The sequence below is a fragment of the Sphaerodactylus townsendi genome, unplaced genomic scaffold (assembly GCF_021028975.2).
Source record: "Sphaerodactylus townsendi isolate TG3544 unplaced genomic scaffold, MPM_Stown_v2.3 scaffold_18, whole genome shotgun sequence".
Classification (NCBI taxonomy): domain Eukaryota; kingdom Metazoa; phylum Chordata; class Lepidosauria; order Squamata; family Sphaerodactylidae; genus Sphaerodactylus; species Sphaerodactylus townsendi.
In genome coordinates this window covers 2815701-2830809 of record NW_025950341.1, presented here as the reverse complement: position 1 = coordinate 2830809, position 15109 = coordinate 2815701, and the positions used below count along the sequence as shown (strand labels likewise).

Below are 15109 nucleotides of genomic sequence, written 5' to 3'. Positions count from 1 at the left end.
AGTAGCCATGGGTGAATCCAACTAACCACTTTGCAGAAATAATTTCTAGCTTCTAGCTGGTACTGAGCCTTCTAACAGAGTCACCAAGCATATCTACCCTACATACCTGAAATTAAATTAACAGGTACTGTCCCTTACAATGGTAATGGTATTTTACAGATACTCACCTTACTACAGTCCCCAGGACTCTGCAGGCAGCTGTGGCTACTGAAGTGTATAACTTTGCAGTATAGCTTAGGGACTGTGTCTGTTGTTAACAGTTCTGCAGGGAACTGTTAAAAGGAACAGCAACTGAACTAGGATTTCCACCTCAGGGGCTGCCAACCCAAATAACAGGAGAGGTGGAGAAATGGGGGCAGCATGCAACACCTTAAAGTGACATTGGGTAACTTCAGGGATTACTGTAAAACCATAGAGTTTCCAGTGACTCTTAGAGCTGCCATATTTAATTTTCTGGTTTCCCACAGAAGTGATGACATTGCTGTTTTTTAAAAAATGTTTCTTCTGCTTCTCAGAGTTGCAGAGAAAAAGCAGGCTATAAGCAGGGAGTAGCCTCATATGCCAACTCTGCATTGGGAGATTCCTAGATTTGGGGGGTAGAACCTTGGAGGGACAGGGTTTGAGGAGGGCAGAGATCTTAGCGAGTTGTAATACCAAACAGCAGCCATTTTCTTCAGGGGGATTCTGCAGTCTAGAGATCAATTGTAAATATCTCCTGGCCCCATATGGAGGCTGGCAGCACCACCAACTATACATGAAGAAAGCTGTATTCTACCCTGTTCGGCTTTTAGTCCAAATCTGCATTTTGTTTGCTGGCAAAAAGGAAAACTAGTGTCTTCATACAGCCTGGTTTGCATAATCCATGTGAGTTTCTGTACCGTACTGTAAATCCAGAGTTGAAAGCTCTCATTTAAAAACCAACCAGCCAACCACTAGTACTTTTTAAAACAAATCTGTTTCAGAAAGACTGCTGTTAAAATTGTTAGTTGCAAGTTGTGGTTTTCAGTTCCTCTTTAAAGGGGATGGCTCTTAGTTGCAAAGCAAACCAGGGAGTGATTTGCACGGCTGTCCTGAGCTCCTTAAGTTAGCCTGGTGGTGGGGAGAAACCTCCTTTAGTCATGGCTGAGGCCCGGCCCTGGGAAATTCAGGGGGAAGCTGGTTCGGCAGCTGCTCATTGTTACTGCTGCTGTGTACTTTCACAAAGAACATCAGTTTGCAAACTGTCACTCCAGCTCTATATTGTATGTTCACTCCCTTTAGTCAGGGACTTCAGCACTGTCATTGGCAGATGAAAAAGAAAAGCACTTTTCCAGTGACTGAGCAGAAAAAACCTCACATCCATCCAAACGCTGTGATTTTGATTGCTCTGGAGGCAATAAAAGAAAGGTTCTCACAGCGCAATCCTTTGCAAACTCAACCCTTAATCCTATACAGACTTCAATGGGCTTGTTTGCAGAAACCTTTTCACTGATTGCACTATCAATGAAGTAGTATGTTTACAACTGGGTTAAAGATGTATGGTCTGTAAATAAAGCAGGCATAGCTAATTCGTGTTTCTGACTGAGGAGGATGCAGAGTAGGGTTGCCTGTCCCCTCTGGCCACCAGCGTAGGAATTGGGAGGCGGGGTTAGAGTTGCCAGTTCCAGGTTGGGAAAATCCTGGCGATTTGGGGAGGTGGAGCCTGGGGAGGGACCTCAGTGAAGTACAATGCTATAGAACCCACCTTCCAAAGCATCCATCTTCTCCAGGGAACTGATATCCATAGTCTGCAAACGAATAGTTCTGGGGGATCCCACCTGGAGGCTGGCATCCCTATTACAGAGTGGCAAAGTTGCCTCCTTTGAGCTGCATCAAACTAGGGGGGTGCCATCATCTCCAGATGATACCCTGAAATTTTGATGCCGATACATCCAAAAATGCACTTCCTGCAGGAACATCCTAGAAATTTGCCCCAGAATCTTTGTTCTGCATTGAGTTTTCTGCATTGCTGTCAATGGGGGTTGCAGTATTGGGGGGCACATTTCTGAAGGCACAGTCTCAAAACTTTCGGAAGGGATTTTATATCAGGAGACTCTTCGATACCCCTGTTTGGTGTCAGTCTTGGTTCAGGGGGGCCAAAGTTATGGACCCTCAAAACTGTAGCCCCCATCTCCTATTAGCTCCCATTGGAAACAATGGGGGATAGGGGCACCCCTTTTGGGAGTCCATAACCTTGGACTCCCTGAACCAAACCTCACCAAACTTGGGGGGTAGCATAAGGACAGTCTCCTGATGATACGCTGAAATTTTGGTGCCAGTAGCCTAGAAACCGCGCCCCCTGCAGGCCAGAAATGGAAAACCACAAAAACACACAAAAACGAACCCAGCATTTTGATGCCCCCCACAAGGTGATGCCCTGGGCAGCTGCCCACCTTTCCCAATGGGCATTACGCCAGTGTTTGTATGCTAAACATTTTGAGTTCATAAGACTTTGTCTTAAAAAGCATTTCTTTCATTCCAAAAGGGGGGGGGGATCGAGTGGGATTTTTTTTAGTGGTTTCCAAATTTTTAAGCTTTTACTAGATCAAATGAAAAAAGATGCTTTTTGGATTTTAAAAAGGTGCTACTACTCAACTACAAGGTTGCACCAATTTCCCCCTCCTTTTTCAGATTCCCACCAGGCTTTTCCTGAGGGTCCACAGACCTAGGAGAGCCCTGATAAAAGATGGTACTCGGTACTAGTAAATTCTGTCTCACACACCCAACCTGGAAAAAAGTCCATGCGAAAGATTTCCCAGACCAGGGGTCTGCAACCTGTGGCTCTCCAGATGTTCACGGACTACAATTCCCATCAGCCCCTGCCAGCATGGCCAAAACCTCTGTCCTAGACCTTTGCAACTCTAGGTAGAGACCTTTCACATTAACAGCTACATTACCCTTTAACTTGGATGCCAGAGACTGAACATGGGTCTTTCTGCCTCTCCATATTTTATTTTTATAGCATTTACTATATGCATCACTACAAATCTTTAGTTAATATGATAACATCCTGTAAACGAAACAGTGAGAGAAATAAAGGCAAATGCAAAATGCTAGCAATGGATTCCAGTTAACACCTTGGCGTACCAGATGCTGCAGCATATGCTTTGCCAGTGAGCCATGGTCTTACCCCAAAATCTTGATGTGCCTGGAACTCCTTTCTGGGTCATATGTGGGAATCGAGCCAGCAACTTTGTCTCCCCGCTGCATCATGCTTTTATTGGACAAATGCAGTAGTTGCTGAATATACCCACAACAATCAGACAGTCAGTCAATGAGCATAATCATCAAGGAAAATAGCTGCATTTTTAATCAGAAAATGTTGCAGCAAACAAAGCTACTGTTCTAGTGTTAGTTTTTTGTTGGTTTTTTGCTTTCAAAATTAACACTAAAAAGAATTTTCTCTTAAAACCATGTCACAATCACTTCAGAATAGTTGGATGTGTGTTGTCGATCTCCTATCAGTTTCATTGATTTGTTCTGATCCTGGAGCAATTTTATCTGACTCCTAAAAGCCCTTTACTGCCAAATTTGAGTCAAATCTAGAAAAATGTGAATTTTATGTACTATATCCTCAGTGCTTTTGAAACAAAGGAATGTCAAGTTAAAGGACCCCCACAATCCAAAAGGGAAATGCAGGAGATTTGAGGCCATTAGTCCTGAGAGAACAATTGTAGTGTTCAAGTAGTGTTTAGAAACCAAACCAATTATGGTGTTCTAATCTCAAGAGACAAAGCATTCCTTAACAATCAGAGAAAAAGGACAAAGAGGAAAGATAACAAATGAGATTTTGGTTTGACAAGCAATAAAATACCCCTAGAACTGCAGTAGGAAGAGATAAGAGAGTTGAAAGATAAGGAGCTAGATTTTGAAGACTATTTAAGCTATAAAAAGTTTAAACTGAGTTTTGTAGGGAAGTTGAAGCCAACAAGGAAAAACATAGGCAAAGTAAGAAACAAGAAAAAACAAACAGGCTGACGATGAGGAATAGGGAGCTCAGGGGGAACAGCTGTTTCCAATCTTTCCAGATCTGGGAACCACCATTAATCCCTACCTTTAAGCATCACATCCACTGAGCAGCAAACCCATGACTGGAAAGTTCATGACATCAAAGTCACATGCTAGGAAGAAAAGTGAGAGTCACGAGCTCACCTGGAGGTTCTTTGTTGCCACATGTGTAGAGCACTGGCAAACCAGCTGGTAGGGTTGCTACTTTCAACTGTTCTTGGTTGGGAAAATAGAGGGAAGGCAAGTGAGAGGTTTAATGGGGAGGATGGGTGTCTCTGAATCTGTCTGTGCTGAAATAATCCTTTTAACTTGCATGCCGAGGAAGGAGATAGGAACCCTTGCTGTCTGCTCATACAGGTCTTTCCCAAAAGCAACACAAATGGTTGCTTTATGGCAGTGATGGCAAACCTTTTCGAGACCGAGTGCCCAAATTGCAACCCAAAACCCATTTGTGTATCACAAAGTGCCAACACGGCAATTTAACCTGAATACTGAGGTTTCAGTTTAGAAAAACGGTTGGCTCCAAGGCATGCCTTACTCAGGAGTAAGCTTGGTGGTAGTCGGTGGCTTTGCTTTGAAGCAACCGTGCAACTCTTCCAACAGGTGAATCACGACCCTAGGAGGGTTTACTCAGAAGCAAGCCCCATTGCCAGCAACCAAGCTTACTCCCAGGTAAAGGATTTGGCTTTAGTTCTTCGCATGAAAATCACTGGAGTTTAACAGCACTTAACAGGTTTACCTACACTGCTTCCCCAAAACTAGGTCTTAGGTTTAATGCTAATAATAGAGCCCAGTGGCCCAGGCCAGCCTAGATGTGTGTGTGTGAGGGGGGGGGGTGACTCTGTTGGCACGTGCCCACAGAGAGGGCTCTGAGTGTCACCTCTGGCATCACTGCTTTATGGGGACTCCATGACCCACCTAAGAGTCCCAATCTATGAGTTGAAGACCATTGAGAGAGTATGATAAAAGTCAAAGCTCTATATACAAATACCACTCTCCAAGTGAGATGTGATCCATCAGGAAAACTAACGCCAAAAATACAATCTTCCAAAGGTGTTAAACAAGGCTGCGTTTTGGCCCCCCTGTTATTTAACCTGTTCATTAATGATTTGTCCCTTGACCTAAAAGCGGTCAATTCACCCTGTCCCAGCTTTGGTAATGTGACCCTACCATTGCTTTTATTTGCAGATGATGCACTATTACTCTCTAGAACGAAGATGGGCCTAAACTGCTTGTTATCCAACTGCAGTGATTATTGTACACGGAATTCATTATCCATCAATCCTTCCAAATCTAAGGTGGTTGTGTTTGCTAACATTTATAAACCCAGCAGTTGGATGCTAGATGGTACATTGGTTGAACAAATTAAGTTTTGTAAATATCTAGGAATTGTTTTCCATCACAAAGCTTGTTGGTACAAACATAGGCCGTTTCCGCACGGAGGCGGAAGGGGTTGGGTCGGCGCAATCCACACCGACCCGACCCCTCTGGGACCATTCGTATGGACGGTCCCAGAAACAGCAGGGATGACGGCACAGAGCTTCGCCGTCGTCAGGGCAACTCATCTGTCCTGCAGCCCTCCGGCACATCGCCGAGGCCAGGGGACACGCCTCCCTGCCCTGCGCGACCGCTCCAGGGTCGCAGGGCAAAGGGGGCATGTCCCCAGGCCTCGGCGACGTGCCAGAGGGCCGCAGGACAGGTGAGTCGCCCGGTCGGGGGGCGAGGGAAGGTGCCTGGAAGCCGCTGCCGTTCGCATGGCAGCGGCTCCAAGCCGGCATTTCCCAACAACCTCGCTTGCCAAGCGAGGTTGGGAAACGCCGGCTTCGCGCCGGTCAGGCGGCGCGAGGGCGGCGCGGCTGCGCAGCAGCTGCGCCCCCTGTGCAAATGGCTCCCTGGGGACGGCGTTTTTGCCGTCCCCAGGGCGCCATTAACCGCCCGTGCGAAAAGGGCCATAGAGACCTAGCTATGACAGCTTGTAGAGCTACTGTGGCGGGTGTGGAGAACTTTTTTTTTACAAAAGGTAATAGGTTTATCCCTGCCGTTGTGAGAGTTTTTAACATGAAAGCGATTCCCCAATTGTTCTATGGGATTCCCTGGTGGATTAATGCCTGGAATCATAAAGTGGAAAGGATCCAGTCAGCCTTCTTATACAAAATATTTGGAGTGCCACATTACATGCCTTATGCTGCACTCTGTTTGGAAGCAGGACAGCATCTTATTACGAAAGCTTGGCTGGCTACCTTAAAGTTTTGGATTCGCCTGTGCTTTAATTCGAACACTAGTAGCCTTACTTATCATATCCTTCCCCAGCTCCATGGATCTAAGTGGTGGCGGGCAGTTGAAATTAAAATACTTTCCCTGGGATTATCCTGGGAGACTATTTGAGTATACTCCAAGAGCCCAAGCTTAGATGGATATTCACTAGGGCTCGTTGTAATTCCTTCCCTTGTTCCATACTTCAAGGAAGGTTTCTTAAAATTGACTCGCAAGAGCGGAAATGTTCCCACTGTATTACAGTGGTGCAATCCATGGAACATATAATGCTCGACTGTCCTAAATACAAGGGAGCTAGGACCAGGCTCTTGGCTCTTCTTCCTGTCAAGTTTGAGGAATATTCCGCTGCTGGGAAGGTTATATTCCAAACAACTCCTCTTCTGTGATTTTAACTTCTGTAGCTAGGTTTCTTTTAGGAATTTTGGAATAATACCTGTGACGGTTTTATGTACGGAACACTTGTCTGGATATTGCTGGTTGTTATTGGTATTATGCATAATAAAGGTTTTATGTATGTAAGAGTGTGATAAGGCAGTAATTGAATCCAGTGCATTATTCATTCAGCTCATACATGCAATAAAGCCTTTGCCATTCATTGCTAAGAGTGAGAAAAGTAAATAGGATAATTCTAGTGGCAACATTCTTGAACTTGATTCTTAAGATTTATTAGTAAGAATGTTCTGTTGGAGATCTCTGTAAACTGGACAGTTGTACAACCCACCTATACTGTACTATACTACAAAAACTGCAAGACATGTCCATACCAAGTTTTTTCTATTTTCAGTAAAAATTGATCATATTTTCTCCAAGTTGATAAGTACTCATGAAGCATACAAACCTTTTTCATGGAACTGTGCCGAAAATTCTGTAGAGCTCAGCTTGTTCTACATGAGAATATGGAGATTACTATTTCTGCTGCAATTGTGGCACTACAGTTTCCTTGACACTATTTTTGAAAGCGACAGGAAAATGTAGGATATCTTATTTAGAACATTTATTTTAACTGCTTGTCAACCAACAACCAACTGCTTGTCAACCAACAAAATTTCCCTGAAGTTGCAAGCAGGAGGGCCCCTTTTCCTTCTAAAGGGTGCCACTAAGGCACAGGGGCCAAGGCTTGCATCAGAACAAGGCACTGCTCTCCTCCAAATAGATGCTCCACAGAGAGTTTTGGGATCCATCTTATGTGTCAAGCCTGAACAGGAAGGCAATTGGCCACTGAACTTTTCCCTTGGCTCTAAGGTAAGCTTGGCTGGAAAATGAGGCCAGCTAAACCCAATTGTGTCCCCCTGGGGTGATTTAAAAAGCACTCTTCGCCAACCACTACTTACCCTACCTGCACTCATCCCAGCAATCAATCAATATTCGAGAGAATAGCCCAGGCATTTTCTTGGATCATGAAGACTCATCAAGCTTCTTCTATCTTTTTGTTAAAACCCTAGAAAAGCAAGCCATTCTTTTTCTCTGGCTTTCCTGCTACCTTAGCTCATATTGCCTCAGGACACATTTTGGGGTATAAATATTGGTCCTTTGGCCATTTATAGTGTGTATATTCTGGATGCAACCCCACTTTCATGAAGGCTCTTCCTTTTGCTCCTGGAAACGCTGGACATTTTCCTCTTCATTATTGCTTTCTCTGGATGTCCCTGCAGAGAAGAAACCAACTTCCAACTTTCTCTCTTTTCTCTTAGTCATCTCTTGTCTGCTTTGTGTGAATATGTTCAATGTTTAAAATATATTTCTTGTTTTATTATCTTAATTCTTTAATAAAACCAATTTTAATTATACAACTGCCTCAGTGGTGGGATCCAAAATTTTTAGTAACAGGTTCCCATGGTGGTGGGATTCAAACTGTGGCGTAGCGCCAATGGGGCTGGGTGGGGCACGATGGGGGCGGAGGTGGGCATTCTGGTGGCGGGGCATTCCTGGGCGGGGCTGTGGCAAGGACACAGCTGCTGCGCCAGTCCTTGGGTGGGAAACGAATGCACGTAGGCGCAGGCTGCCACGCACGCCGGTGCACCTCCTGCTAGACTGCTTCAAGTTCTGTGCGTTACTGCTGAGAGGAGGGGCGTAACTAAGGCAAAAATCACATGGCAAAATCACCAATTAGTAACCCCCTCTCGGCACACACAAATAATTAGTAACCTATTCTCGGGAACCTGTGAGAACCTGCTGGATCCCACCTCTGAACTGCCTGCTCATTTGAGAGTTTTCACCCAGTATACATCCTGGTATACTTAGGTTACAGTTCACAGTTACCCCCTTCTCACTCTTTGTCTTCAGCTAATTCCACCCAACCAAAATGAAGACTGCCTAGTTAGGATAACAAGGTGGTTTACAAGATTAGATAAAAACCTATAACATAAACAGCATAAGGTCAGAAAAGGAATTAAAGCAGTTCTAAAATATCAGTAGCAAAGCCGCGTGCAAGTGATGATGTGTAGCATATGGTGTACTCCCTCACTTCTGATCTGTTTGACATCCATACCAATTGTAGAGCAAGCCTTGCACACATCCTGTACAGGAAGGCCAGCTGACCTCATTATAATTTTCTCCAGCTTTTATAATAAACAGTAGAATCCACAGGAAATCCCAGCAAATCGCCACTTCTTCCTATCACACAAATGGTTCAGAATCAAAGGTTGCAAATCCCTGGGATGCTATCTTTGAAATTTTTTGTAGATTATGCGTTGCCTAGAATTTTATCACCTGGAACACAGGGGATTATGAAGTTTATGAGGCACAGCCACAGATGTGGTTTTAGAACATAAATCGAGCAAGGAAGAGAAGAAATGTCACAAAGACGCCATGGAGCCCAGAAAACTAGAATGAATACCAGAATGAACAATCTGGCCATTGATATCTGTGATGATCTAAAAATGTTATTCTGTTCTTCATCTGAATTTTGATTGATATGCAAATTTTCACAGATTTGATCATTTCGTTGCAACCCATGCAGACCTAAACAAATCAACACCGAATGACTTTGATGAACTTAGAAAGGTGTGATTCTGGTTAGCCCTGCAGTGTAAATAAATGATGACTGCTTTAAGAGAAGGAAAGCATTACTTTATTGGGTAATTTGTGCGGTATACAAAAACCTAGTGCCAGTACAAATATATAAGGTTGCACTGATTTCCTCCAATCCTCTTTCTCCCCTCAAGACTTGGGGAAATCCCTGAAAGAAGGTTCTGAGTATAGGTGCATGCTGTCACCAAAAAAGCCCTGACAAGAGTAAAGTATTAAATACAGGGAAAGAGGTTGCATAAAAATTAATATACTTGCAACCCTTAATTAAAGTTCTCCTTTGACTGAAAAATAAAGCACTTATTCCTTGCATATGCAATTTAATTTCTAATCATGGTGGATTGCGTTGGTTTTAAAAGGTTTCACTTCTTGCTTCGTTAGCTTTTATGTGCTTAATTAAAAAACATTTTGTGATTGTTTGGGGTTTTTAAAAATTCTCTGTGGATTTGATGCTGCATTGCTTCAAAGCTTTGTGTTGTGAGTCACATAGGTACTGTACATGAGGCTTCGATAATTTGACCTGCCCAAAATAATTTTTTTTAATGACGAAAACAAACAGGTGAGCTGATGGAGGGAGCTCACAAAATGGTGCCAAGGAAGAAGTCCAGGGACTGCAGGGTGGAGTGGGAAAAGTTTTACAGAGATCCGCACAGCAAGTGAAAACGTTTCCACAAAAGAATCGCTGAAGTGAAAATGTTTCTACAAAAGAACTGCCAAAGAAGAGGATTCATTTTAAATGTTTTCAGTCTGAAAATAAAATGCTTTGGGGGAAAAAAACCATGCAGAACCCCACAGAAGAAACGTTTTATTTTGGTTGTACAGGAAAGGCCAGTGAGTCGTGAAGCCAAGGTGGCATTCAGTCTCTGGCTGCTGTGCCTTTTATGAATTTTATTGAAGAGGAATACTATCTGTGACAAATTGAAGGAATAAATGAGGGAACTTTCACATACCAGTTTGAATTAATCCGTCAATTAATTGGCTGCAGTTGTCTAGTAAGTTTTAGGGTTGTTTTTTTTTTAAAAAAAATCGATAGCTAGATTAGATAAATATCTAATTAATATCTAAATTAGATATTCTTAATATTTAATTACTTAGGCATGCCTCCCCCATGTTTCACCATTATCTGAACTGTACATCTTCCTGTTATGTTTAGATATGGAAACCTGGAAACCTCAAACTGTGAAGAAGATGGGAGTCAGAACTCTGCCGAGACCAAAACAGTACTCAGGAAGTAAGTGTCGCTTTTCTCTGAACAGCAAAAATCACAGCCGGGATTCAGTACTAGGAAAAGGATGTGGTTAGTATTTCCTTAGAAAATTATGCACCAATCTGCTTAGTGTTCAAAAAAGAGGTAGAACTTTCTCATAACTGTACTGAAGATCAGAGGAAGGAGTTGAATTTCATGAAGGGGACCATGCCAAGGGATCGGGCTGAATAAATGAAAAATCATGGACATGAGCCAGTCAGAGTTCAAATTTTCTTCATATCTTTCTCATTACAACACATATGATTTAATAGTGCCTAAGGTTGGCTGGGTTGTGTCCTGGTTTGGATTTTTTTTTTCATTTGTCTTTGTCTTGTGATTCATAAAGAATTACAACTTTATTTATTTTGCATATTGTTTTTCCTCCCCGCCTCCAAAAAGTACAGCTAATGCTTCCGTACACTACTTGGTGCCCGATCACACACCTGGCTTTCTTACCTTGAAGTCAGGGCCTTGACAATGCATTTGATGGAAATATGAATCCAATCCGATGTAGATAAGCTGGTCTGATTTGCTCCTCCCCTCTGCTTTAGGTAGGCTGGCTTCCTTTTTTAAAAAGCACAGTGTGGATGTCCATTCGCTTGAAAATATATTTGTTGCTTGATTTGCAAAAAAAAATAAAATAAAACACAACTTCTATGAGTTTTAACTTTTCCAGTCAAGGTGGAGGGAAGTGATCTAGTGACTTAGGTAGTGTGACCAGACGTCCCACTTTTGGCAGGACAGTCCCGCTTTTAACCAATTTGTCCTGCGTCCTGCGGGTTTTTAAAAATGTCCCGATTTTTGGAAGGCTGCCGCACTGCCTTCTGGAGCACTCCCGGTTCCCGCCCTGTGACAGGGTGGGAAACAGGGGAGCGCCCCAGAAGGCAGTGTGCTCCTGTGGGGAGCGCCCCAGAAGGCAGTGCGCTCCTGCGGGGAGTGCCCCAGAAGGCAGTGCTCTCCTGAGGCCGCGCGCGCGCGTCCCACCTTAAAAAGGTGACAATCTGGTCACAGACTTAGGGGTCAGCCAGTCTTCTGTCTCAGTGGCTGGTTTGTGCTGCAAGCAGAACTAATCAATTTCCTCTGAGCCCAGTACTGATGAGCAGGCTCTATGTACCGTGTTTCCCCGAAAATAAGACAGGGGCTTATATTAATTTTTGCTCCAAAAGATGTGTTAGGGCTTATTTTCAGGAGATGTCTTACTTCTTTCCTTGATTTTGCGCCCCTCACATGACCAGATCAGCTGCGCCGGGGAATCTGTAACTAGGTCTTATTTTTGGAGTAGGGCTTATATTTCAAGCATCCTCCAAAAATCCCGAAAAATCATGCTAGGGTTTATTTTCAGGGTAGGTCTTATTTTTGGGGAAACAGGGTACTGGTAGTAATGTGCCCAATTGGATTCCACACTCAAGTTATCTTAGGGTTGCCAGCCCAGCTCCAACGGCATTGGGAGCATTTGGGGGATGGAGACCAGCAGAGCAGAACCTGGAAATGACACACAATTTTGTAGGATTTCCCCAGATCAGGGATATTCCTAGAGCATCACAAGCACATCATCTCACTCTTTTCCTCCCCACTGATCCACTGGCAATCCGAATTGGAATGCAAAGGAGACCAAAGATACTACTAGTAGAGGAAAGCCTGAAGGGATTTTAATTAAGGAAAGGCAGGATATGCTATGACATACAGTTAAACCTTTCTGGAAGCAGCAACAAACTCCTGCAAGTTGTATCCCCTTCTGAAGATACACAAAATGATGATAGCAGAGCAACAGTGATTGCTTCCACACAGTGACAATTCTTTGTGTAGCTCTCATCTCAATACAGCATCTATATGACCATTTCCCTCACACTTTTGTAGCTTCAGACCTCTTGACTTCAGACCTCATGCAGTCTCATTACCAACAGAGATCTCTTTCTCTTTCTAAAAAAATAGTAGTATTGCTATAGGAAGATGATATTGGTGTAATAAAGACCTTCAAAAACATTCACCTTTTCACCCACATGAAATGCAAATGCACTTGGACTGCACTCTTTCCAGGAAGATTGTATCAAACCAGGTCAAGTAAATAAAGAAAAAAACTTGAAAAACAGAAAAATAGAAAATGTTTATGCTGTTGTATATATTGTGTGAGCTGCCTTAGGCTCTGGTTTATAGGTGGAAAGGTAAGATCTAAATATTTGAAACAAATAATGAAATGGGAAAGCTATTTATTTGTTTAGAAAAATGTTATGCCTCTCCAAAATGCCTCTTCAAAGCAGCTTACAAAAGATACTGAAACACAGCACAAAAAGCTAACAATTAAAAACCACAAGGTGGCTTGGCCAGTAAGCCAAGGAGGAAGCCGGAGGGAGGCCGCAGGAACTGGAAGGTGAGGGGACTGGGAGTTTGCCCTGGGGAAAGGTTTTTTGCAGCGGGGGAAGTTTGCCGGGGGGAACAGAAAGTTCAGCTGAAGGTGGGGGCAATGGGAGGGGGCCAAAATGCACCCCCCACGTGACCCAGGCAGTTGGCACCTGGGTCAAATGACTTCCCTGCCCTCCTAGATATGCCACTGAGTAGTGTACATGGGGCAGTCAGCTTTTTCTTGACACAAGCAGGTAAAATAGGTTAGGTTAAGGAATAATGATGGGTTCCAAGTCACGCAGTGAACTTTACATGCTGAAGTAAGATTTGATCCTTGGTCTCCCCAAATCTAGTCAAGGTCCAGCATTCTATCTTTCGCTCTGAGAGTAAATACCTGATAATGAATGAAGCCTCTTCATCTGAAAAGTCTTACGGTCTTATTTCCTTGTCCAGCAAGAAAGAATAGCATGGCCTCAGGCACATTATTAACCTTTCAGGGTCTTGAGAAAAATGCTGTCTTGGCATCTATATCATATTTTGTAGCATTTTGGACTGGCATGAAGTCGACCTCTCACTATTCTTTCCCTCTGCCCTTTTGTCACAAAGCACTTCTCGTGCACATGATAATTTCAACTATGTCAGATATGTCAAGGAGCCTATGGCATAATGTGATGTGTAGATAAATTGGAGGAGAGTCAGATTGACCTTGACATGGCTGCAGCCCTGAAACATTGGTTCATTCTGACTTTGGGCAAGTCACTTGACCTTTGTGAGTTTCAGTCAATGCAGCTATAAAATTGAGCTCTGAACTGTTGTAAAGCTAGGGTTTTTCTCTCAAAGAAACACAATGGGTTTATTTTGCTTAGTTTCATGGGAAATTAGTTATTTCCCATATGAATCATGGGGGCATGTGAAATTTCTTTTTCTAACTCAGTGGTGTTTTAGCTGGCAAATGTACTTCCTTGTGTAAAGTTGTGCACATGGAGCCAAAGAGAACTCTGCCCACTCTTACCACACGTGCTAGGCAAGCTGCGGTTGTACTGGATGTTAATTTATTTATTATTTTGTTTTGAGAATTTGTGTGTGGCCTCTCATTATCTGTTCAAGGCTGTTGACAGCTGAAACAATAAAACAGAACAATGCAAATAACAGTAAAAACAGCACAAAACACATACCGGTGTTCCTTGCTTCCAGAAATTCCTATCTCCGTGTAAGACAGTCTGCCTCTCCCTCATGCCTCCCAGAACAGCTGCATGATGCTTAATGTTAAAGCCTCGATGCAACTGCTTAATCCTCATCCCACACCAATACTAAGCCCAGTGGTGGAATCCAAAAATTTTAGTAACAGGTTCCCATGGTGGTGAGATTCAAACTGTGGCGTAGCGCCAGTGGGGCTGGGCAGGGCACAATGGGGGCGTGGTCAGGCATTCTGAGGGCGGGGCATTCCTGGGCGAGGCTATGGCAAGGACGCAGCCGTTCCGCCGGTCCTTGGGTGGGAAACGAATGCATGCAGGCGGAGGCTGCCACGCACGTGGTGCACTTCCTGCTAGACTGCTTCAAGTTCTGCGTGCTACTGCTGAGAGGATGGGCGTAACTAAAGCAAAAATCACGTGGCAAAATCACCAATTAGTAACTCCCTCTTGGCACACACAAATAATTAGTAACCTACTCTCGGGAACCTGTGAGAACCTGCTGGATCCCACCTCTGACTAAGCCATCTCAGTGCCTGTAACTAAACTAAAGTAGCAATATATTCTTCCCCAGTTTACACTTGTCTGTTTTTTCCTCCATTCTATTTATTATCTTCTCTGTGTCAAATTTTGACTGTGAGCCTCTCAGGCCAGGGCCTTTGAAAACATGCTTTATCTGGAGTCAGACCATTGGTCTATCAAGATCAGTATTGTCTCCTCTGACTGGTGGTGGCTTTCTAGCAGGGCAACTTTCACATCACCTGCTTCCTGATAGCGTTAGGTGGAGACGATGGGGATGGAACCTGGGACCTTCTGCTTGCCAAACAGCAGCTATACTTCCGAGCCACAACCACTTCCCTGTGTTATGCTTTAAAGTGGCAGGCACGTTGATAGCAATATTAATCAGACAGTAATCAAACAAGTAGCAAAGAGACACAATTCAAGGAACTAAACTTTGGATGTGGTAATAATTGGTGCCAAATTTTAGAACCTACAAGAGCAAAAT

At 43.6% G+C, this 15109-nt stretch overlaps 1 protein-coding gene across 1 annotated transcript in view; it reads left to right on the top strand.

Moving 5' to 3' along the window:
* Positions 1-15109, top strand: part of RGL1 (ral guanine nucleotide dissociation stimulator like 1) — a 107345-nt gene that overhangs the window by 52949 nt on the left and 39287 nt on the right. Inside the window, exon 4 of the mRNA XM_048482505.1 lies at positions 10481-10558. Within this exon, the coding sequence (XP_048338462.1) occupies positions 10481-10558 (78 nt within the window). The remainder of the gene's footprint in view (positions 1-10480; positions 10559-15109) is intronic.